The sequence below is a fragment of the Petromyzon marinus genome, chromosome 22 (assembly GCF_048934315.1).
Source record: "Petromyzon marinus isolate PM22_M1 ecotype Great Lakes invasive population chromosome 22, UKy_Petmar_22M1.pri1.0, whole genome shotgun sequence".
NCBI lineage: Eukaryota > Metazoa > Chordata > Hyperoartia > Petromyzontiformes > Petromyzontidae > Petromyzon > Petromyzon marinus.
Genome location: NC_133688.1, coordinates 15,753,277 through 15,776,124, shown reverse-complemented (window position 1 = coordinate 15,776,124; position 22,848 = coordinate 15,753,277). Strand labels below are relative to the sequence as shown.

The window sequence follows — 22,848 nt, the reverse complement described above, 5'->3', positions numbered from 1 at the left end:
TATTTTAATGAGGAGGCTCGCTTAATGAGCTGGTGCTTCCAGCTCACTCAACCGGAGAACGAACGGAAAAAAAGTTGCCCACACGGGCACTTAACAGGAGCGCGATTTGACGTCGAATGCTGCCGCTTGTTAGTCGGGTAAATATTACCTTGTTAAAGCGACGTCTGTCATCGGGCAATGCATCTCCCACTGACTCTCTCGCATCCTTCGCAGGAACTTCCACAAACATCTGCGGATGGTGGGACGGCACCGCGGGAGGGCTGCAGGCAAGTCACACGCTTTGCTGCCCCAATAAAGGGGAGCTCTCGGTTCCACAATGAGCAAAGTACCGGTAGAGATGTGTAATGAGCAGCGGCCATCTGGCCCGCTGTGGCTCGATGGGGATGAATGTGTTCCACACTCGAAATGAACGACGTGGGCAGGTGCTCCAAATTGACGGCAAACACATTTATTGTGGTCAATCTGTAAAATGCAACAGCAATTCTCAACCAGTCGCCGTTAACCACGTGACTGGTGTAAATGTCTGGTTAATCAATAACCCTGCCAGCCACCCACAGGCCCAACTCAGTTATCCCATGCTGGTGTACACACGTGCATTGATGTACTGCACAGCACATAAGGACTTTCACAAAACCACACTTTATGACCTTACTGCACGGAGGAAATAATTAAAAGAGTGGTCCATTCCTAATGTGCCACAAATGTACTTGGCGGGTTTTACAGAAACATGGTGCCACGTCAGGCTACAGGCTACAAACATCCGTGCTCATGGGCCAGACTTTATATTATTACTACTACGCTTGTATTACCAATAAAAGCCTCAATGAGGACCGTGACTCTCTTGCAGGAGGGGCCTGCCAAGTCTTGTTTGCAGTATTTATATATTCCAGTTGAGTTATTTGCGGGTAACTTTAAAAAAAAACCGGTGACCACGCATTTTGCCGTGAGCCTGAGGTCAAGGATTTTGTTTGCAAGCGAAGTAAAGCGTAGAGATGCAGCCCTGCAAATGCTCGCTGACGCCGCAGCTGGCGGCAAGACCTTCGCGAGTGGGAGTTCTGGAGAGCCACCTCCAGACGTTATTTTTGTCTCCTCTTCCACATTGGGCCATTCGTCTTGGGAGAGGCGGGAGTACACAACCTTTACCACACCACGTGTGGCACAACGATCTACTAACTGCGGTGCACCATTCATTACTGCGGAGTGGACAGAGGTGCTGGGATTTAAGAACCCTGCTCATACTTAAAAATGCCGCACCGCGAGAAAGCGATCCGGTGACCTCTGGGTTGCAAGTCCAGTGCGCTCGACATTACAGCGTACAAATACAAGGACGAAAAATACGTTTGACTATCGCTTGTCAGCATTTTTATGGCGTGGTGCAAAACTGCCAACACAAAAAGTTGTAGACGTTAAAAAAAGAGACCCAATGCTTTTGTTGAAGTGGATTATACCTGCAGCAGCTAAACTTGTCAACTTGAATAAACTTGTACTCGCACATCGTTATACGTGCGCGTTTGAATGCCACTTGTGCTCTTCGCCTCTTTTAACAATCATTCACGGTCAGTGCAATGTTGGTTCCTCTCCGTTTAGTGTCCCTCGACCGTCAGGAAAGCAGAGAGTGCGGCCGGGCCCTGCCTCTGAGCGACGTGTCGCAGTCCAAGTCCGACCCAGTCCTCGATGCTCGATTCAGTGAGTGGCCTCGCCCGTCGCCCCTTTTGCCCCGGTGAAGGAAAATCCACGCTGGTGTCGAGTTTAAGTGGATGTCCTAAGTTTATTTAACTGGGTGACGACTCAAGAGACCGTGATCATCTAATTTTCAAGAGCGACCTAGGTTACCAAAATGACAAAAAACAAATACGATGAAGTTAAGTATTATAGAGCAAGAGTTACCCAATAGAAATCAACTGCAGGTTGATTTCACTATCTCTATATCAAAGGAAATTATATTGATTATCTAATGAAATCTATTATTCAAAGCTTTATCATACTGGACACGGTGAACAAGTTGAAATTAATTTGTTAATAAGTTGAAATTAATTTGTTAATAACAACAGAAGGTTTTTATTAAATTAATTTCTGGCTCATTTACGTGACTGCTCTAGTGGAAGTAATGTGGTAATGAATAGTGGGAAAAGTAAAATAATTTGATTGTATTTCATTTTTAGTGTTGCAATGTGAGGATGTTTCATATCAAGCTTATGCGAAATATATACATTTTAATTCGTGTATATTTCCCATTAATATCAAGCTCACGGAGAGCTTTGTCTCGTAAATATACTGTTGCACCTCGTGCAGTTATCACCAATTGCATTTTTTGTGGTCACCTGAAAAAGTTATCCGTAAACTGCGACGTAACGCCTCATATTCAACGCGCTTGCCGTTTTTAAATCTCTTCCTCAGCAAGGATTTTCAGGTTGCGTTTGTAGAAAAACTTAGTGCGATGAAAATACATTACAACATATTGTAAGCAAATTTTGATTTAAAGCTTTCGTGACTGCAGTAATTCATATTCTTAGTTTTTTCGGTAAAGTCACGTTGAAGAGAAACAACAAAATAACAAAATATATATAAAACAATAAAAAATTCTCACGACGTTTCGACCATAACTCAAACGGTCATCATCAGGTGTGTCGGTTTGCATAAATTTATTTTGAAAACGGCATATTTATTTATATATATAAAAATAACGTTTGCGTCACGCGCAACGATGGCAGTTTGCCAGGACTAGTCCATCTATTTTTTGAAAAGAGGAGGGGGGAGACGAAATTTGTTTTTTTATGTATGCTGTCTGAAAGGCACTGTAAGCGTGAACAATCAATCAAGAACTGAAATGATTTATCAAATCTTTCCAATGATTGCTAAGATAGAATCCATCTTCTCGGTTGAAATTGTCTCTGTGTTTGTATATGTGGATAGCCTCATGAACGAATCTCTCATGGAAGCCAGATGGCTTACAAAGAACCTCCGTCTTGGAAAAGTCAATGGCATGTGAGCCTACTGAATTAGAACAATGATCTGCTACGGCCGAGGTGTTGGTCCTACCGTGTTTAAGGTCTGCTTTATGTTCACGAATGCGGTCCGAGATATGGCGTTTGGTTTCTCCAATGTAACTACTACCACAGAGGCAACTTAGTTTGTAGACACCAGGGTATTGTATGTCCGGAATCACATCTTTTACAGACGGAACCAGATCACGGATTTTATGTAATGTGTTGAAACGGACCTGGATCTTGTGTTTATTCAAGATTTTGGAGATCTTTTTTGTGATCCCAGCAATGTAGGGTAAAGTGATGGTTTTGAAAGGCTCCTCAAGAGGGTTCTTCTTCATGGTTTGAGTGATAGCTTTGCGGATTGTATAGTCGGAGTAACCATTAGCCCTAAGAGCTTGGTGTACGTGCTTGAGTTCACTGCTTATGTGTTCCTGGTCGGATATGCATTGGGCTCTATGATACAGAGTCTTGATGAGAGAATTCTTCTGTGAAGGATGGTGGTGGGAATCCGGTTTCAGATAAGCATCCGTATGGGTAGCTTTCCTGTAGACAGAGTGGCTCATTGAACCATCAGGTCTCTTTTTAATTAGGACATCCAAAAAAGGTATCTTGCCATCTATTTCGACTTCCATGGTAAATCTGATGGCTGGGTGTATGGAATTGATGTGGTCGAAGAATTTGTCTAGAGCAGGCCGGCCATGTGGCCAGATGACAAAAGTGTCATCCACGTACCTCTTCCATAAGGTTGGGCGCAGAGTGGCAGTCTGGATGGCGTCAGTCTCAAATTTCTCCATGAAAATGTTAGCTATAACTGGAGAAAGGGGGGAGCCCATTGGGGTGCCCTCAGTTTGTTTGTAGAAAGTTCCATTCCAAGTGAAGTATGTATTGGTTAAACAGTGTCTCACCAGGGGGGGTACCTCAGTGTTTAGTCACCTGGTATCAACAATCAAGGGTATTTCCCTGTCCCCAGACGACCTGCTTGTCAGTTTTGATGTAGTTTCCTTATTCACCAAGGTTCCTGTACCTGACACCATTGCAATCATTGAAGACTTGGTTCATCAAGGACTAAACACTGAGGTACCCCCCCTGGTGAGACACTGTTTAACCAATACATACTTCACTTGGAATGGAACTTTCTACAAACAAACTGAGGGCACCCCAATGGGCTCCCCCCTTTCTCCAGTTATAGCTAACATTTTCATGGAGAAATTTGAGACTGACGCCATCCAGACTGCCACTCTGCGCCCAACCTTATGGAAGAGGTACGTGGATGACACTTTTGTCATCTGGCCACATGGCCGGCCTGCTCTAGACAAATTCTTCGACCACATCAATTCCATACACCCAGCCATCAGATTTACCATGGAAGTCGAAATAGATGGCAAGATACCTTTTTTGGATGTCCTAATTAAAAAGAGACCTGATGGTTCAATGAGCCACTCTGTCTACAGGAAAGCTACCCATACGGATGCTTATCTGAAACCGGATTCCCACCACCATCCTTCACAGAAGAATTCTCTCATCAAGACTCTGTATCATAGAGCCCAATGCATATCCGACCAGGAACACATAAGCAGTGAACTCAAGCACGTACACCAAGCTCTTAGGGCTAATGGTTACTCCGACTATACAATCCGCAAAGCTATCACTCAAACCATGAAGAAGAACCCTCTTGAGGAGCCTTTCAAAACCATCACTTTACCCTACATTGCTGGGATCACAAAAAAGATCTCCAAAATCTTGAATAAACACAAGATCCAGGTCCGTTTCAACACATTACATAAAATCCGTGATCTGGTTCCGTCTGTAAAAGATGTGATTCCGGACATACAATACCCTGGTGTCTACAAACTAAGTTGCCTCTGTGGTAGTAGTTACATTGGAGAAACCAAACGCCATATCTCGGACCGCATTCGTGAACATAAAGCAGACCTTAAACACGGTAGGACCAACACCTCGGCCGTAGCAGATCATTGTTCTAATTCAGTAGGCTCACATGCCATTGACTTTTCCAAGACGGAGGTTCTTTGTAAGCCATCTGGCTTCCATGAGAGATTCGTTCATGAGGCTATCCACATATACAAACACAGAGACAATTTCAACCGAGAAGATGGATTCTATCTTAGCAATCATTGGAAAGATTTGATAAATCATTTCAGTTCTTGATTGATTGTTCACGCTTACAGTGCCTTTCAGACAGCATACATAAAAAAACAAATTTCGTCTCCCCCCTCCTCTTTTCAAAAAATAGATGGACTAGTCCTGGCAAACTGCCATCGTTGCGCGTGACGCAAACGTTATTTTTATATATATAAATAAATATGCCGTTTTCAAAATAAATTTATGCAAACCGACACACCTGATGATGACCGTTTGAGTTATGGTCGAAACGTCGTGAGAATTTTTTATTGTTTTATATATATTTTGTTATTTTGTTGTTTCTCTTCAACGTGACTTTACCGAAAAAACTAAGAATATTGTAAGCACTTAAAAAGAAACAGGGGGTGGGGGGTGGGTGGTGGGGGGAAGGCAAAAATACATTTTAAATATTTGGAAGACGTCACTAATTTTCGCGCCCGTTAACACGCGCGACACTGTGTACTACGGCAAGTAATTCTGCGCTGTCAAAGTTCTGGCAGTAAGCTTTGGATATGAAAAAACAAAAGCAGCAGTCGGCATGAACAATGCCTTCTCAACAGCGTCTTTGGAGGGGGGTTCCCAGTGTGCGCGTCCTCCCGTTCCCTCTGCACCGCGGGCGTTCACACTCGGCTCGCTGCGTTCACTCCCCACCCCCTCCCCCCACCGAGCCCATCAAATGTAATTTCAGTTGCATTGCAAATTCTTCCTTTGATTTCTACACATATGCAAAATGGGTGCCCTGAACGGCCAAACGTAACCGCGATTCCTCGCGTGCTCTGCAAGCCGACGTGACGTCGCCACCCCTGCGCAAAGTCCACAGACGCAGCCGGGCAGCTCAGAAGAGCTCCAAGATTGTGGCGTTGTAATGTAGGCAGTGGAAAGACAACGGGAAGAGGTGCTCGGGGAGACATGGCAGCAGCGTCAGGCTATGATGACAACACTTCTGCAGATGAATCCTAATGATTCTAAAACGGGGAACACAGTTGTCATGTTGCCTTTCTACCGTCAAAATAAAAAAAAAATTACACAGTCTCAGCTCCGTTGAGCTGAAAACCATGGCAACAGGTCTGTGCAAAATGTGCACAAGAATTGTGGCGGCATCTTGACGTGCAAAACACGCCAAACTTCCCATTGTGTTTTCGCTGTTCAAGACAGCCTATTTTTTTTTGCGCGCACGCACTGCTATCCATAATAAAGGTTTATTTTTTGTGTGTTAGATCGTGTAAATATAAATGTGTCGTTAAACCCACCACCACCCGACACAACCAATTAGCAACGTTTGTCACGTAAACAGAACGTGGGCCAATTCGTTACCAGTACAGCAACACCGGTGTGCGTTGGAGAGCAAATCCACAACATTTACAATCTGAGTACTGTCACGTTTCACTGTCATGTTTCCATCCTGCACGTATCCTCCCCAACTGAAATGCGGTGGTCTCGGAACCTGGTGTCAGGTCACGACATGCAGAGCACCTACGAGAGACTGCATAGGGAGCCCAACAGCGCCCGCTGGGAGGAGGAGAGGGAGATCGAGCTGGAATCTTGCAGCCGAACGGACTTTATCCCGCCTAAAGTTATGGTGAGCCTTCATTTGTCTCCTGTTGTGATTCCAGCCAGCGTCTTCACGTTTACGTTTTTTATTTCGTCGTTACCGCTGCCTTTGAGTTGACCATCACGGAAAAGGGGGGTGCCACTTGCAGTGCGGAAAGTTGCGATAGATTATCCGTTGTGATTGTTTTGGGCGGCGTGGTAGTGACGCGGTGATTCGCGCACTGTACTCTGAAGCCGACGACCTGAGTTTGATTCCCAAACCCTGGATTAACATCAGTTGGCGAGTGATATTTTAAATGTTGTAAGGCATCATCCGACACCGACCCGCACTGACCAGTTTGGTAAAGTATCCTCATAATCCAAAGTGCTATTACTGACATTTCATGGGGAGATCTTTAAATTGATGAAGGACGATCATTTATTATGCTTACTTTGAGTATTTACAAAAGCTGATGTGTTGGTTCAAAATAAATCAATCATCACACACAGTCTGCAAATGAACTTTGCATCAGTTAAAAGATGCAATACGAAACGATGGACAGCTGTTATCTTGTGGGTACACACATAGGCTATGTGTTCCAGGCTACCGACACCAGTTAGAAGCTTTGCTGATAATAATAAAAAAGCATGTAAAATCACGTCCACGTTTACTCTTGTGATATTACTGCATCGAATGAAGTGATACAGCAATCATGTCACAAGAGTGTTCATTACCAAAACTTAATTGCTTTCTTATCGTGAACAAAGCTTAAAAGCCACACAGGGCGACAGCCTGGAACACATAGCCCAGGGTAGGTATTAACAAATTAAGAAATGTTTGCCTTCCAGGTTACTACTTCCTTAACATGCCTATTGGTTCTAAGAAGGCCGATCAGGTGGATAGATTTTAGAGTATTACTTTTGTGGTGATGCGGATCAAAGTCGACGTGTCTATTTCATTACCCAGTATGTTCGAATACAGCACATAACGAGTTCCTCTTTTAAGAAAGGTTATTTCCGTTACGTGGAGAATGTGTGATTGTTTCGAGACCCCTGGAACCATTCGGATAAATTAACTATTACAAATGAAGACAATCAACAAACCGCATGCTGCTGCCTGCTTTTTCTTGTGTATGCAGTTATGTGTTCACAAATCCAATGCGGTCATGAATCTTTAAATATGATTCGATTTGCTCTGGCCTCCCTACAGCCTCTGTGCCCCCTTTTAAGCATTGGAGAAGGTTCTCATAAACATCAGGTCGTTGTGTATCTGTTAAAGGTCCTCCATGTACATTGCAACAAAGTCCCAAGTCTGCCAGATGTGCTTGCTGCACCATCACATTTTGAATCGTACCACAACCCCCATTCACTGCTAATAGAGCGGTGAGGCTCTCATTGATTGTTAATGCTCCAGAGTACTGCCCAACATCCCTGTTTTCTGCTGTTTTGGAACAGCGGGTAATAGAATGAAAAGTATCTGTTTCCATCTATCACTAGTCTGGGTGACTATAAGCATCATAGACAAAGATCCCTCGTATCTTTGACAGACTGTTGGGGCAAGTGCTCTTAGCGAGCACCTATGAAGGCCCGCGTAGCACATGAGGGGTTGGGTGGCCAGCACCACGCCCAGCCGCCTTTGTCTCCCTCGTAGCGATGTTTACACATCGTACCAGGTACTCATTTGAGGCTGAGTCGACCTCGGGAAGGCCTCGGACCAGTTCAGATAAATGTCACTTGTGTTGGCCATAAGCAGGAATTGAACTTGGGTTTCCAGGCTCGTAGCACAGCATGCTGTGGTTTTCACACCCGATGATGATTGCTTGTGTTGCAGTCGAAACGTCGTGAGAATTTTATTGTTTGATATTTTTATTATTTTATTGTTTCCGTTCTCCGTGACTTTACCGAAAGAACAAAGAATATGAATCCCTGCAGTCACGAAAGCTTTAAATCAAAAATGTAATTACATTTTGTGCAATTTTCTCCATTGCCTCAACTTGCCTATTCGAGTCATTTTCCTTTCTTGAAATGTCATGAAATTTTTTGTGGAACTTAGACTAGGTTTGTAAAAAAAATGAATGATTTCAAATATTCTGTTCACTTTAAAATGCCTTCATGAGACTCAGGTCTTCCTTGCAAGAGCGACAATTATTCCTATGTCCCAATGTGTTTACTTGCTCTCCTGGTTAAATCGAGGATAGTGACTTCACCCACGAACTTTTACATGCTGTTTGCATGAATGCCTCGTGTTTATTTAATGATAATAAATGAGAAAATTATCGTCTGTCTCTCTCAAAGTTGTTTTCAACTCTGATTTAAAAAGTTTAATATTATTTTAATGTATATTTAGAGGGTGACGCATTCAGATACTATACAAATTAAAGTGTAGCTGTACACTGTAGTATTAAACATCGCATTCATTGGCACACGAGTGCAGGAGGAGGATAAAGCAAATGTATCCAGGGACAACTAAAACCCTCCCTGCCCACCCCCCCCCTCTTATTTTTGATTAATCCAGAACCATCAGACCACGCACGTTGGAGGGCGGGGGGGGGGGGGAGACAGTGGTGGAGATTATTAAAGTCCCCCAGGCCAGTAGATCTCCAGGCTGTGGTCAGCCCTTGAGCGTGCTCTAAATGAATCTTTAGCGTGCCAAAGGGTCATTAGTCTTCTTAGCGGGCGCATCCATTGTAATTAAATCCTTGGGATGTGTTCCTGGGCAAGTGGAAAGCGTTTTGTTTGTTTGCTTTGGAAAAAAAAGAAGCTGTGTGCTCTTCTTGGCGCGATGACGGGATGAATATTTTAGATGGATGCATTCCCGCTCAAGGTTACTTCAGGGCATTGTGGGTGAAGTGCGCACAAAAAAAACGATACCGGTTTATCCTGAGAGTAATTAAACATACATCTAACATTCGGTAGGGCATTGTTTTTTGTTGTTATATCGAGCATATACGTATTTAGACTTTTTTTTTTTACTCATGAAGACCTGGGTCCCAAACACCCTCGCTCAAAAGGGTCCTGCTTGTGTTGTGAAGCGGTCACGTGTGTAGTGAGCAACTTCCGAGACACGTCGTGTAGAGAGCTTCTTACTTATTCTCACACTTTAAGCACAACGCTGGCCGTTATACACAACGTACCTACATTGCGAAACATAACCGACCCTTCTAAACAACCCCATCGTCGGCGTCTAACTACACAGCTGTCTGACTAGCGTAGCGACAACGACGATGAGAGCCGTGCAGAGGATCGGCCATGCGGCCGGACGAAGAAGAGAGATGATGGCGAGTAGCGACGCAGCCAGGACCCAGGACACGCAACAGCTCCGAACCTCTGGTTCCGACCCCCTTATATACCTCCCGTTGTGGCCAAGCCCCACCTCTGGCCACGCCCCGCCTCTGGCCACGCCCCCTTCCAGAACCTTCGAGCAGGCTCCCGGAACTTCCCGACTGACTCCGCCTTTCACCTTCACCCCAGATACGCCCCCCTTCTAGTTAGTCATTATATAACTTGCCCATACCCGCGATTACCCCTCCAGGCGATTACCCCTGTCATTGCACATGTACTCATGAAAGATGAATGCCAGTAGAGTACTAGAGTACGTACTAGAGTACACACTGGCGTGTAGAACAATGGTGAGAGGGGTCGAGGGGCCCAGAATCGGTTCAGATGAAATAAAAAATGCGCGTAGTTTAGTTTGAATGGCTTAGACAGCCAAGGACACGTCCTCACCAAATTGCATACACCAGATAACGTGTATAGCTTTAGAACTTCTAGCGCAACGCATCTGCATCAATTCTAATTGTTACAAAGATTGAAATATTACACTCCCTCGTGTTGATAAATGTATCAAAAATGTCCTGCACATCTTAAATCTGCTGACGCATGTGGATTGGGTGTAGAATTACATATCCTTCTGTGCACAGCTTGGCACGCAAATATTGTTAATGGTCTATGAAAATCGGTGTTTATTTATGATGTATGGGTACCTCTCCAGATTATCCACAATCCTGCTGAATCGAGTCCAGCTTTGAGAGGTTTTATTGTGTATGTTGTGCTGTTAATATTTGTGCATGATTTGCGTGTGTGTTCACGTAAACGAGAGTATATTTACTCAAAAATAGTGACGCAGGAGCCATGGCCTTGAAGCAACAAAAAAGATTTGTTGAAAAATGTTTCTCTTCACATTTCTTGTTACTATTGAACTGGGAAGCAATTAAAATCCACACAGAAGCTTTTGTTTTTTTTATTGAACTCATATTGTGACCTTCAAAGGTGTGCTTCCCATTCACTCGCATTCCAGGGTGAGTGGGTTCAGATATTTCACGTGTTGGATTGTAAATCTTACAATTTGGCAATATTTAACCGTGAAGAATGGGCAGATATTGCAGTGGCTTTGAGTACAATGCTAATAAACGTTTACACATTTGACGAGGTGGACTATATTCGGGACCATTATTTCAAGTTCTTTTTCAGTTTACAGGTTTTCTATGGAGGTCTCATCCATGCATCTTCTAGTGAATGCGTACCTTGCTGAGCCAGGCTACGTCATCATCATTATCATCTGCAGTGTTCAGAGCTCTCAGTGCTCTATTCAGTCTGCTCAGAGGACAATCATCCTCCACCTCAACATTAATCAGTCTGCACATGTTTACATTTACAGTTTGGGCTTTCCCAAATATCTCATCTGGCTACGTGATGATCTTGTTCGGTGTGAAAATTGTTCACCAGAGCCCATGCCACAAAAATGCTGCTGGTTGAATCCTGGCTGAATGGTGGTGGTGGGGTGTTTCACGAGAAAATGGTTTGTTAATGTTGACGAGGCCTATTCTGCCTGCCACTGTGACGTTGTTAATGGATCTAGCGTTCACGTCATCTCTGCTAATACCCGAGTGGAGCCTTAGCTCTGTTCAGAGAGATGGTTGATCCAATATTTATTCATTCAGCCATGTCTGAATTCTGGTCAGTTGAACAACAGATCCCTAATGCCACCATCTAACTTTGCAGCTGTTGGCCCATTGCCCAAGACCCTTCAGTGAACATTATGGTCATTCAGCCTCCAGACATAACCTCACGCCTTATCAAATAGTTATAATTAGACAGTAGTTAGAGCTAGGTCGATAAAACTATATATATACACACACACTTGGTAGTATATTTTATCAGATCAGTTTAATCCCCCTAAACCTTAACACATGGTCAATGTGTTGAGGCCATGATAGATAAGTCAAGATTTGAGGAGTCACGGGTGTTTGGGTGTGATTCATTAGAATGCTTCTGATATGTGCTTTTGAAAAGAATTCACGTTTTTCGGTTATTGTGGGATTTTTCCCATAGCCCCAACATTCAACCGCTCTGTTCATACCACTGTCTAGTTGTAATTTTATAATGTGTGATATCTTTACGGATACCCTGTATTTATTTAGTTAAAACTGTTAAATGTTTTATTTTTTTTAATCATTTAAAGAGGAATCAATATATTGAATATTAAAGGCCTGGAAATTGCGTACATGGTTCATGTTGGTTACATTCCGACATCATGCCACGCAGGTTTGGAATTGTGCCTAAGGCAGTCCAAGCGTTTTCTCTGCACAATGTGCACATCCCGTCGTCCTGTGCTTGTATATTTAGAATGCCACACAGCAGCAGCAGCAGCAGCAGCATTCTGCTGTGTTGATCAATGTTGGATGCAGACAAGCGATTTGCGCTAAATGCACTGCATGTTTTGTTTCATAATCTTTCCCATTACTGTCTGCTGCATTGAATGCGGCGTTTTATGCGAGCCATTTGCATAATAAACAATCGTTTGTGTTTTTGTTACGAGGGGCTTAAGCAGAGCTACGACATGTGTTGCGTTAAGCCTCAGAGACAAGCAAGCGCTTGACAGTGGCCGCTGAACACAGTCACGATATAAAAAAAAACACAATTCCATCTCGTGTTTTTTGTTCATCCCACAGCTGATTTCATCAAAGGTCCCAAAGGCCGAGTACATCCCCAACATTATCCGCAAAGATGATCCGTCCATCATCGCTATCCTCTACGTAAGTGACACTGTTGTGCAGTAGGTTTTTTTGAAAGCAACACAACATGAATCGGTGACTCGCTCACCTCCACACGCCTCAGCAGACCACCCCAGAGGCTTGCCACAACACTCGCACATAGTGCTGATACAAGACCCACGGTCGGTGATGGACGCCGTGGGAGATAGGCGTAAATGCGTACATATGTATGGACACATGCACGCCTACACACACACACACACAAGCATATAACCACATGCACACCTACACACACAAGCGTGCATCCACATGCACACCCACACACATGCACAGAAGCGCACATTCACATGGGCATGAAATCTGTTGCTTTAATGCGTTTGACATTTCATTCATGTGAACATGTTAATCCATTTGTAATGCTTTTAGTATGCTGTATTTTGTAGAGCACACATGTGGAGTCTCGTTTTAAAATACGACGTCAGGCCAATGTGACATTGTGTCTTGCTCTTGATGCTTTCACTGAGACAAACACTTGGGCGAATAGGCACTAATATGAGATGAGAGGACCCCCTGATAGCTGTCAAGCCCCAGTCTTTCTGCTCGAGTGACCTCAGTGTCTTGAGTCATGAGCTATTGAATGGTGCTTTAGGCTCCAGGGCCAGCTCAAAATACAACAGCTACAACAGCAGATTTAGGTGTAATTGGTTCAATCGAGGCACACACTAGAACTTGGAGGCAACACGCTTTTATTAACTAACGTCACATAAACTCTTAACACTAACGGGATAACGACATAGGGTGGTAACCCACCGTTCCTTTACTTAACTATAAACACTCGGGGAGATGGCTATTTACACTCTGTATGGGACAACTACTAAATCGGACCAGGACAGCCAACACGCTGCCTGGTCCACGTCTACGAAGACCGAAGCCCACGAAGGTTTCTTCCCAGCAAGGACCAACCCCGGTCCCCCCCGGGGGCTTGGCTTTTATCCGCTGCGGCGTGGCCAGGCCCCGCCCTTAGCCACGCCCCGTTTTCCAGATCCTTCGTGAGGGTTCAGGACCCACATCACGTGTCCCTCTCACTCTCACCCTGGCCCTCGTTACCACCCCATCCGGTCACGTGCCCCCTCCTGTTTGCCCGGCCTCTCCCCTGGTATGCCCATCAGTTGCCAGGGAGAGGCTGCGCCCATGCAGTACCACTCACACGGCACTGTCGCTTCACCATAGTGCCATCATCAATGACACTACGGTACATAGGACTTATGTAACAGACATCCATATCTACAAATTTCCGTTCCTCACTCAAAACTGACTTATTTTCTCTAACTCACCCCATGTCCCCTTAATCTCCCCCTCTTAACCGCCACCGTCACTGTTCCCTCTTCATATTCTCATTATGCTGCTTTCACTCATTAATTTAATTAATCATAATTTACCGTCATCAATTTCGCTTTCACCGAATTCACACATCACAGATTCACCCCCATTGGTTCCTCTCATCTATTTCATTCACCTCATCTCCACCATTATATTAATATGTACTATCGTTAATTACGTGTAAAGCGCCTTGGGTAAGATGCTATATACATTCCTTTAAGATAAGATGAGAAATTGAATTCTCTTATTCGAGATGAAACATTTTCCGTGGCTTGCAGTTGAAAATATTCATTTTATATGTAGAGGGAAATCCGAGAAAATATTTGTGACTGTCATCTGACAGTGATGTTATTTACTTATATTTTTTCATTAAAAGTGGGATGTTCCCGTGGAATAAGGGTTAGAACACTGGATCCAGAGGATGCTTGTTCGTCTCCCGGCGTTGAAGTTGCAATCGGTATCTTAAATTCCCCCGCCTCTGTCCAACCAGCTCTGTAAATAGGTACACCACGCACAGTGGAAGAAAAAGGCCAAAGTACTCTCCAGAGGGGCCATACAGAGCTTCTGCCAGCAGTGTCGTGAGCAAGAAATTGCAGGGCTGCACCTGTACCTTTGTTTTATAAATTCAAATAAATGTTTTGAATAAAAAAAAATTGGCATTACAGCGCGCAGAGCTGCCCGCGAGAATAACTGGAAATTTTGTCCGTAAAAAAAATCGGGCGCTCTCCGATTCTATCTGTCTCAATGAGGTAATGCAATCTGCTGCCATCTTGAAGCAGGTATCTGCCCTCTTGCAGGCCGGGGTGGGGGGGGTGTCACATAAATACATAAATAAAGCACTTCCTGTGCCGATGAGGGGCCAAAGAGATCTGTCTGGCTCCCTTGGGTTTCTTCCTCCAATTCTCTTGTCAAATGCTCAAATACAGCATTGATTTTTTAAACAAACAAAAAAAGATTACCATTTTTTTCACATTCCCATTTTAAGGCCAAGCAGCCGTATGTGAAATGTAACCCAGAACATATTTGAAATTTGGCAGTACTTGGCCCAAGTTTTCTTATTGTAAAGGTAAAAAGGTAAAAAAAAATTAGTAAAAAAATGTGTAAACAAATGATTGAACCTCAGGTTATATGGACAATTTTGCTAACTAACAACTTTTAAAGATGAATGTTTAACACTACAAAAACGCCGGAGATATGTCAGCCAATTTCCCTGCTAATTTGTCTTTTATACCCTTGCTTAATGCAGCTGTGGAATATTTTACATTAAGCGCCGGTATTATTGCATTCTGCCGGCCCTTGCATATGTCAAGCATTCACGATTTATGCTGGTATGGCTGAGCTCTCTCTAGACCACGGTTTGCAGAACTTTTGGCTCCAAGGCATCTCAAAATATCTGCACAACAAATCCCCCCCTCCCGCACCACAAAACCTCAAATGCTGAGCAATATAAATCACGGCATGGGCCGCTGTGCTGTCTTGTCTGAAGTGATAGTTGAGTGGCGTGTGCAGAGGTTACATAGAACGCGCCGCTGAATGATCCGCTCACGAAGGAGCACATTATAAGGGTCGCACTCACTACACACACAAAAGTGTTCGCCACAAATGAACCGCAGTGCATCACTGATCTCGTCAAGGAGCATAAACCATCATCACGTGAACTCCGGTCATGCTCGCTGCAGCGGCTTTTGGCTAGCCGTCGGACAAAGCCGGTCACTGCATCGCGAACTTTCAGATCTGCTTTTTCAGCCATCTGGAACGTTCTTCCTTCCGATATTGGGAAGCCACTGGAGCTATGCAATTTTAAATCTAGATTGAAAACTCATTTCTTTAGAGATGCTTTTTCTGTTTAGTTTGTTGTCTTTCTCCTGCACCTCCAATTAGCACGGTTGGCTACATGTGGTGCGAAAGAAGTTCAACATACAGCACATACAACAAACGGGCAGGGCACGGGGTCATCGCTTTGGTCCACTAAACGTGGTTTTGAGAGTTCTGCGCTGCTCTTGGCTACTGGGTCAAATGTTCAGTGTTAAATGCTGACTTTCAAGTGAAATCCTTTATGTAGAAATAAGGTCATGCCAGGCATGTAATCAATACCTCTCGGTGACGTCAAACCAATATGCACGCACACACGCACTACAGAACTATTTATATACACAGATATCAAATAAGTATTGTGCTATAATTACAGCTTACATCAATGTAAATAATGCATTACTTACACGTCCCTAGTTATGGTATCACCGTGTAAGCAATTGTTCAAATGTCTTTCCTGTAATGTGCAAAACATGCATATATTTCAGTAATTCATCTTAACTCTTTACAAAAAATTTGCAGTACACAAATAATTAGTTGGGTTTGCTTCCCAACCATGCATGCTCTCCAGTAAGCCCTTTAAATCTGGAATAGTAGAGCTTTCTGGATTTAGAGGAATAAACCTCGCAAAGACACAACCGCGAATACGAGTACAATCCAGCTTTTCTGGAAGCCAAGAGTAGCCATCTGGCCAATGCAGCGTTAATTTTTTATCGGTGCGATTCAAGGCAGGATCTCAGAAATTCTCTTTGCTATATTGATTTACCATCAATGGAAAAACGGGCAATGTATTTTTCGGTTCGGAAGCCCTACCCTGATCAGGTGCACCCTTACTTGAAAGAGCATGCGGCAATGTCCCAGTGCTAACGAGACAACTGCCGACAGTGTCTAGGTGGAATTGTGTGACCTTTCATACAGATAATACTATTCGCACTGCATTAATGTACCTGTGTATGTATAAATGCGTACAAGCCGTTTATCAATCCACAACTGGATGAAGGTATCTTCTACGTCGTATCAGTCATGGGGGGGTTGTTTGTCCGTATCAACAGACTATTTGGTGATACTGCTTTGGCTGTGGTGCACTAATAACAAAAACCTCATCACATTCGTCTTTAATACTAGAAACAAGTATACAATAGGCGATGTATCAGGCAATGGGCCTTCGTCAGAGCACACAGAGAGGTCAGGGTGGTGTTGACATACGTCAACACGTTGGTCATTGCGAGTTGGTGATGAAGGGGTGGCCTGGGAGTCGTTGGGATATCACTTGTGGCAGGTAATTGGACTTCACAGAGTAGTGCAGTAATCATTGCGCCACCGCATAACATTGCATTCACATAATAATAAAACAAAATTTCATTGGGAATATTTAAACGAACTGCGTTATCGCTTCCTCACGGTTGTGCTGTAAAATCACGTTAATTTTCAAGAATGCACTTGGCATCATTTTAATTGACAGTTGCCACCATTAATTAATTTTGTGTCCACAATAGTAAGTTAGTTCAACCAATGATGATCATCAGCTGTGCACGCGCCTCCTCTTACAGACGACATCGGAGCTGATGATATGTCATTTGATCCAATGTCACCACAGATAGAGTGGTGTTCTGGTCTTGGCCACGGTAGCACCACTTCTTGAGGAATGCCTAACAGCGGCCAACACCAATATGGAGGCAGTTGAGGCCATCGCCAAATTACCCCCGGTTCTAAAGAAAGCTGTCTCAAAGACAATGCATATAGTACCAGAGCATGTTTTTGTTTGTATCTTCACAACAAGTATGAAGTGTGGTTAAAGCAGACATGATTCCGTGCAAAGGGTTTCTGTTTGTTGTTTAAAAAACAATCCTACAATATGGATATTGGTCGCAAAAGCCTACGTGCGAAAATGTTTTAACATCTTAACACCTATATTCTTGGTTCTTTTGGTAAAGTCACGTAGAAGGGAAACAATACAATAAAAAAATGTTAAACAATAAAATTCTCACGACGTTTAGACTGCAACACACGCAATTATCATCAGGTGTGAAAACCACAGCAAGAAAATTTGCTGTGTTGCAGTCGAAACGTCGTGAGAATTTTATTGTTTTAGATTTTTATTATTTTATTGTTTCCCTTCTACATGACTTTACCGAAAGAACCAAGAATATGAATCCCTGCAGTCACGAAAGCTTTAAATCAAAATCTTAACACCTGTTTTATTGCCAGAACCAATTCTAATATTACCCACGGTTATTTCTGATCCAGTAATACTTGCCACAATCAATAAATTATTAAACATTACTGCTTTACTTATGCATTGTAGTTTAGCCCTCCTGGACCACCTCGGGTTTTGATCATGCACCTTGATGTTACGGGACATTTCAATGCTGCAATAGTGCTGGATCAACTGCAGGAGCTTTGAGATGGAACAAAGAGTAATGGAATTTTTTTAATTTTTTGGCGGCAGCAAACGAATCGCAAATTATGCTCGTAATTCACTTTTATACGTTCCGCTGCCTTTACGCACTTCCATTATCTGTCTGCCAGCACAACCAGTATAAAAATTACACCAATAATTTTGAGGGAAAGCAATGGGAGGGGATTTGGGGAAATTACAGGAAGACACGCTGTCAGCCTCAGGGTTCAGAGGATTGCACTGGATTCAAGCTTACCCGTCCGCTACAAATGTTTATTAAGTCCGGATTTGATAGCAATTCATATCTGTAGGCAAAGCCACACAGCTAGAGAACTTTCCATCACGATTATAGTAATTATAGGAGCTGAGGGCATTTTATATATATATAATGAGGTCAAAAGAAATGAATGACATTTGATGAAATGCAAAACATTTTTTCTGAATATTTGTTTTTCTCTTATTTTTTTAGGACCATGAGCATGCAACCTTTTCTGACATTTTAGGTAAGTGCTGAAATATTTTTTCCATTCTTTTGAAAACGTATACAAATGCTCCATAATATAGTTTTTTTTGTTACAGTACGTTAATATAAATGTGTCGTTAAAACCGCCACCACCACGTAAACAGAACGTGCCAATTCGTTACTAGTACAACAAAACTGGTGTGTTGGGAGAGCAAATCCACACCATTTACAATCGTGATCTAACCCACAAAAACCTATATTATGGATGATATTGGTCGCAAAAGCCGACATGTTATACAAATGCTGTTGATGCATTTTAATGTGCTGTTCCCTTTGCATATAAGGTGTTCCAGCACTTCCTTGCTTTCCAAAACAAAGTGTTATTGCGCTCGATAGATATTCGAGTTGGAGTGCTGTTTTATTTGTTCATACAATTATAAGGAAATTACATATGAACACAATCATGGCTCAGAACTAGGCACCGGAGACAAAAGAAGTCATTAAGTAGCTGCAGGCCAAAGTGTAGATCATCGTACATCTTTCATCTCCATGTTAATTTGTTTTGATTTAACTCTTTTGCAAATACTCTGAAGCGGGCGGTGCAGCACCCGAATGCATAGACTCCACGTGATGCTTAGTGCATCAGCTCTATCAAAACATGATATTATTTCCCTGCCTTTCTGCTTCCACGCACTGGCTTTTCCGTCATTTTGTTAAGCCGTAATCTGATGGTATTCAGAACATTGCTAGGCAACGGGCATTTACCCTTGCTGGTAATCTGGTGATAATCTGCCGAGCTTCATCGGATTACTGCATTTTATTTATTCATTAAAATAGCACGAACAGCAATGCGAGGGTTACCCCAAAAATTAATGGTCACACTTCTACCTCCGTAACCTTTTGAATGATTCCTTTAAATTTTGACATGGTTACATTTTGACATGCGGGAGAGTTTGAAATGACCTTGTTTTTTGCAACGAACGAAGTGAGACATTCAGATGGCAGAATTCCTTCTCCAATATGACAATGCCAGAACACTCAGTCTATTTCAGAGGTCAAGTGGCCTGCGCTGATCCATCATCTAAAAAGCATAAACTTGGCATTCTCAGATTTAACGTTTGCCCCTTTGAAGGATTCTTTAAGTGGGCCACACATTTTGCAACCACAGTACCCCCTAACCAGGATGTGAACTCGCATTCCTTCTGATTGTGAGCCGCTTGCTCTACTGCTGAGTCACTCGACTTTTATATATCAAGTTTTTCATGTTAGTTCAATATAAAATAAATAAAAATAGACGACATTACTTTTGGAGCGCCTCTCACATATTAACACGATTGTAACACAATTAGCTAAAGGGGTTTCGTATACTCCCCTGCCACCTCTGTCCACGTAGCGGTATTCATGGGTTCTCCACTGTGAGTCGAACAACAGGACACATTAGGTGGGGTGAAGTACTGCCACCTCTTCCAACACATCTGGCCAGCGTGGAAAGTAGGGCAACTACCCTCAAGGGGGATCTCTAGACCACCCTTTATATTATTGGACGCCCTTCAAGTCAACAGCCGCATGAGCGAGAAATTGCAAAAACAAAATTCTACAGTTAAACACCTGTTATCGCACAAAAGTGGTGATTCATTTAAAGTGTCAGCGTCGGTGGTAAGAGGTCGCGCAAGAACTGGCAAATGTGTGTTTCCACACAGATGTTCCATTCGCTCAGTGCCACCAGTCCGGGGAATCACAGCTCCCATGTGCCTGTGTGCGTGACCTCCTTAAAGAGTTGGTTAATTTCTCGACTTCTCAGTTCATTGTCCCTTAAAAGAGATGGAGTTTACAGAAATGGGTGGCGGGTTGACTGACGCGACGTAGACTCCATCTTATTCAAGCAGAAGTTTTTTTTTAATCCAATCAGATTCGTTTTCGTGATCATCGCCTTTTAAGGTTGACGCCCTATTTCATGTCCTCGGGCAGATTTTTCAGTAAAACAAATATCTGAATGTCTATTAAAATTACGGATGAATAATTGCCATCGTTAAGAAAATAACAAATTCAAAACTGCGAGGGATGTATTTACAATATTAAGCAAACAAACACATATTATTTATTTCTGATTTATATCCCAGGCAGTGAAAATTATGTCACCCGATTGTATTCCACCGCAGTATTTTTTTTCCCAACTCGTGACTGTGGACCGCAGTCAGTTGTTGACAAAATGGTCAAAAACTCATCACCTTAATGATTTACCCCACCATTGTTAAAGGAGACATTGATAAAATGCATGAAAAGAAACTTTCATAACAAGTAGATTGGACTCCTTAAGTGCAATTGTATACAAGACATCATTATCCATTTTTGCACAATTTACACCGCAATTGTGTGTGGAATTGAAGTGCTCTTATTTGTTGTAAGCATTGAAATGTTTTTTGCCTTTCATAGATGAGATAGAGAAGAAGCTGAATGAATATCGAAGAGGCTGCAAAATCTGGAAGCTTCTGATTTACTGCCAGGTGAAGCTTCATGACACACATTAATCATTTAACACGAGAGGAATCTCAGCCCAAATCATTACCAGTGCGACATGGCTGAAAATGGACTTCAAGAAAGCGTTTATTTATTTATGACTCAATAACAACCAATGACGTCTGGTCTAGTGCTGTCTGGCATATTTATTGAACCACGGCACGGCTCAAGGATAGATTATTTCGTGTATTTTGTAATCCAGCACACAATTCAGTGGGGAATGTTATCTGATTGCCATACGGACAGAACAATCATGCACGCAGGCATTCTAAATGATATAAGAATACGGGATTAGTCATTAGCACAAGGATATGATATCTGTTTACTCGGTGGCTTCATTATGCTACCATGTGCAAAGCTCATTTAAAATTAAGGGCATTGTGTGTTTGAAGAGAGGGACAATTATAGTGGGTGGTTATTTTGGCCATGAAACTGCCAGATATTTACCTTCCAACTTGAAGGGCATCATAATATCTTTATTATCCACAAAGTAGATGGCCAGCTTATAAAATCTGATTATGGAACTATCACAAACAAGGGTTGTTTTAACTCAAGGCATTGTTTTAATGCCTATGTTCATCACAACCAAAATGCGGTTCCTAAAACTGGACATGTATTTGGCTGACGATGTTTGCATTGTTTTAAGAGTCAGTCGAGAGTTACATCACCATAAATATAATTAATAAATATTGTTGTATTTCGATTTAAAGCTTTCGTGACTGCAATGATTCATCTTCTTTGGTTCTTTCGGTAAAGTCACGTAGAATGAGAATAAAATAATACATTGATAATAATACATTGATATTGTGTTATTTTATTTTATCAATGTATTATTTTATTCTCATTCTACGTGACTTTACCGAAAGAACCAAAGAAGATTGTTGTTGTATTCAATATTTTCAAACATTGCAGTATTCATTTGGAATTTCAGAGAGCAAAACAAACATGAGTTTGTGGCATCAGACTCTCAGAAGCAAACACATTAGACGAGAACTATTCTTAAGAGTGTTTAAAATATTTTATATTGAATATGTAGTTTATCTTGTCAGAGTACAGGCAAGGCCAAGGAGCTGTATAATTACTCTTTGGTTTTTTCGGTAAAGTCACGTATAAATAAGAAATAATAAAAGAACATAATAGCGTACGACGTTTCGGTTGCAACACAAGAAGCCATCATCAGGTACAGAAGAGCTAAATTATGAGAGAGGGGAGACACATAACCTCGGATGTATATACAGACACCCAAGTAGGGGGAACTAACACCGACACAATAGGGGACACAGAGGGAGAAGCATACCAGACAAACAGGGTTCAGCAACATTTTGGAAACCATGTAAAGCAACACAGACGGTCGGTCAAAACACAATTAACGCATAGTCCGGTTGATCACGTTATTTCAAAGATTGCTAAATTGCAAGTTGAGTATGAAACTCAAAATACAGACCGCACACACACACACACACAGACATCCAAGTAGAGCGAACCAGCACAGAGACAAGCACACAGTAAAGTCGCCTTAAATAGGCAGAGAAGGTAAGGCTGAGAGACAATGGGACAAAATTAGCATGAGGTATGCATGGAGCAAAGTGGGGAGCGGCAGCGCACAATGGGACAAAACAGCACGAGGTA

General features: G+C 42.6%; 1 protein-coding gene across 2 annotated transcripts in view; it reads left to right on the top strand.

The window, feature by feature from the left end:
- The window catches only part of NSMF (NMDA receptor synaptonuclear signaling and neuronal migration factor), a 40,299-nt gene that overhangs the window by 9,488 nt on the left and 7,963 nt on the right, over positions 1-22,848 (top strand). For both annotated transcript variants that reach the window (XM_076068760.1, XM_076068761.1), the window contains exons 7-12: positions 214-266; positions 1,588-1,686; positions 6,581-6,705; positions 12,608-12,691; positions 18,709-18,742; positions 21,136-21,206. In XM_076068760.1, the coding sequence (XP_075924875.1) occupies positions 214-266; positions 1,588-1,686; positions 6,581-6,705; positions 12,608-12,691; positions 18,709-18,742; positions 21,136-21,206 (466 nt within the window). The remainder of the gene's footprint in view (positions 1-213; positions 267-1,587; positions 1,687-6,580; positions 6,706-12,607; positions 12,692-18,708; positions 18,743-21,135; positions 21,207-22,848) is intronic.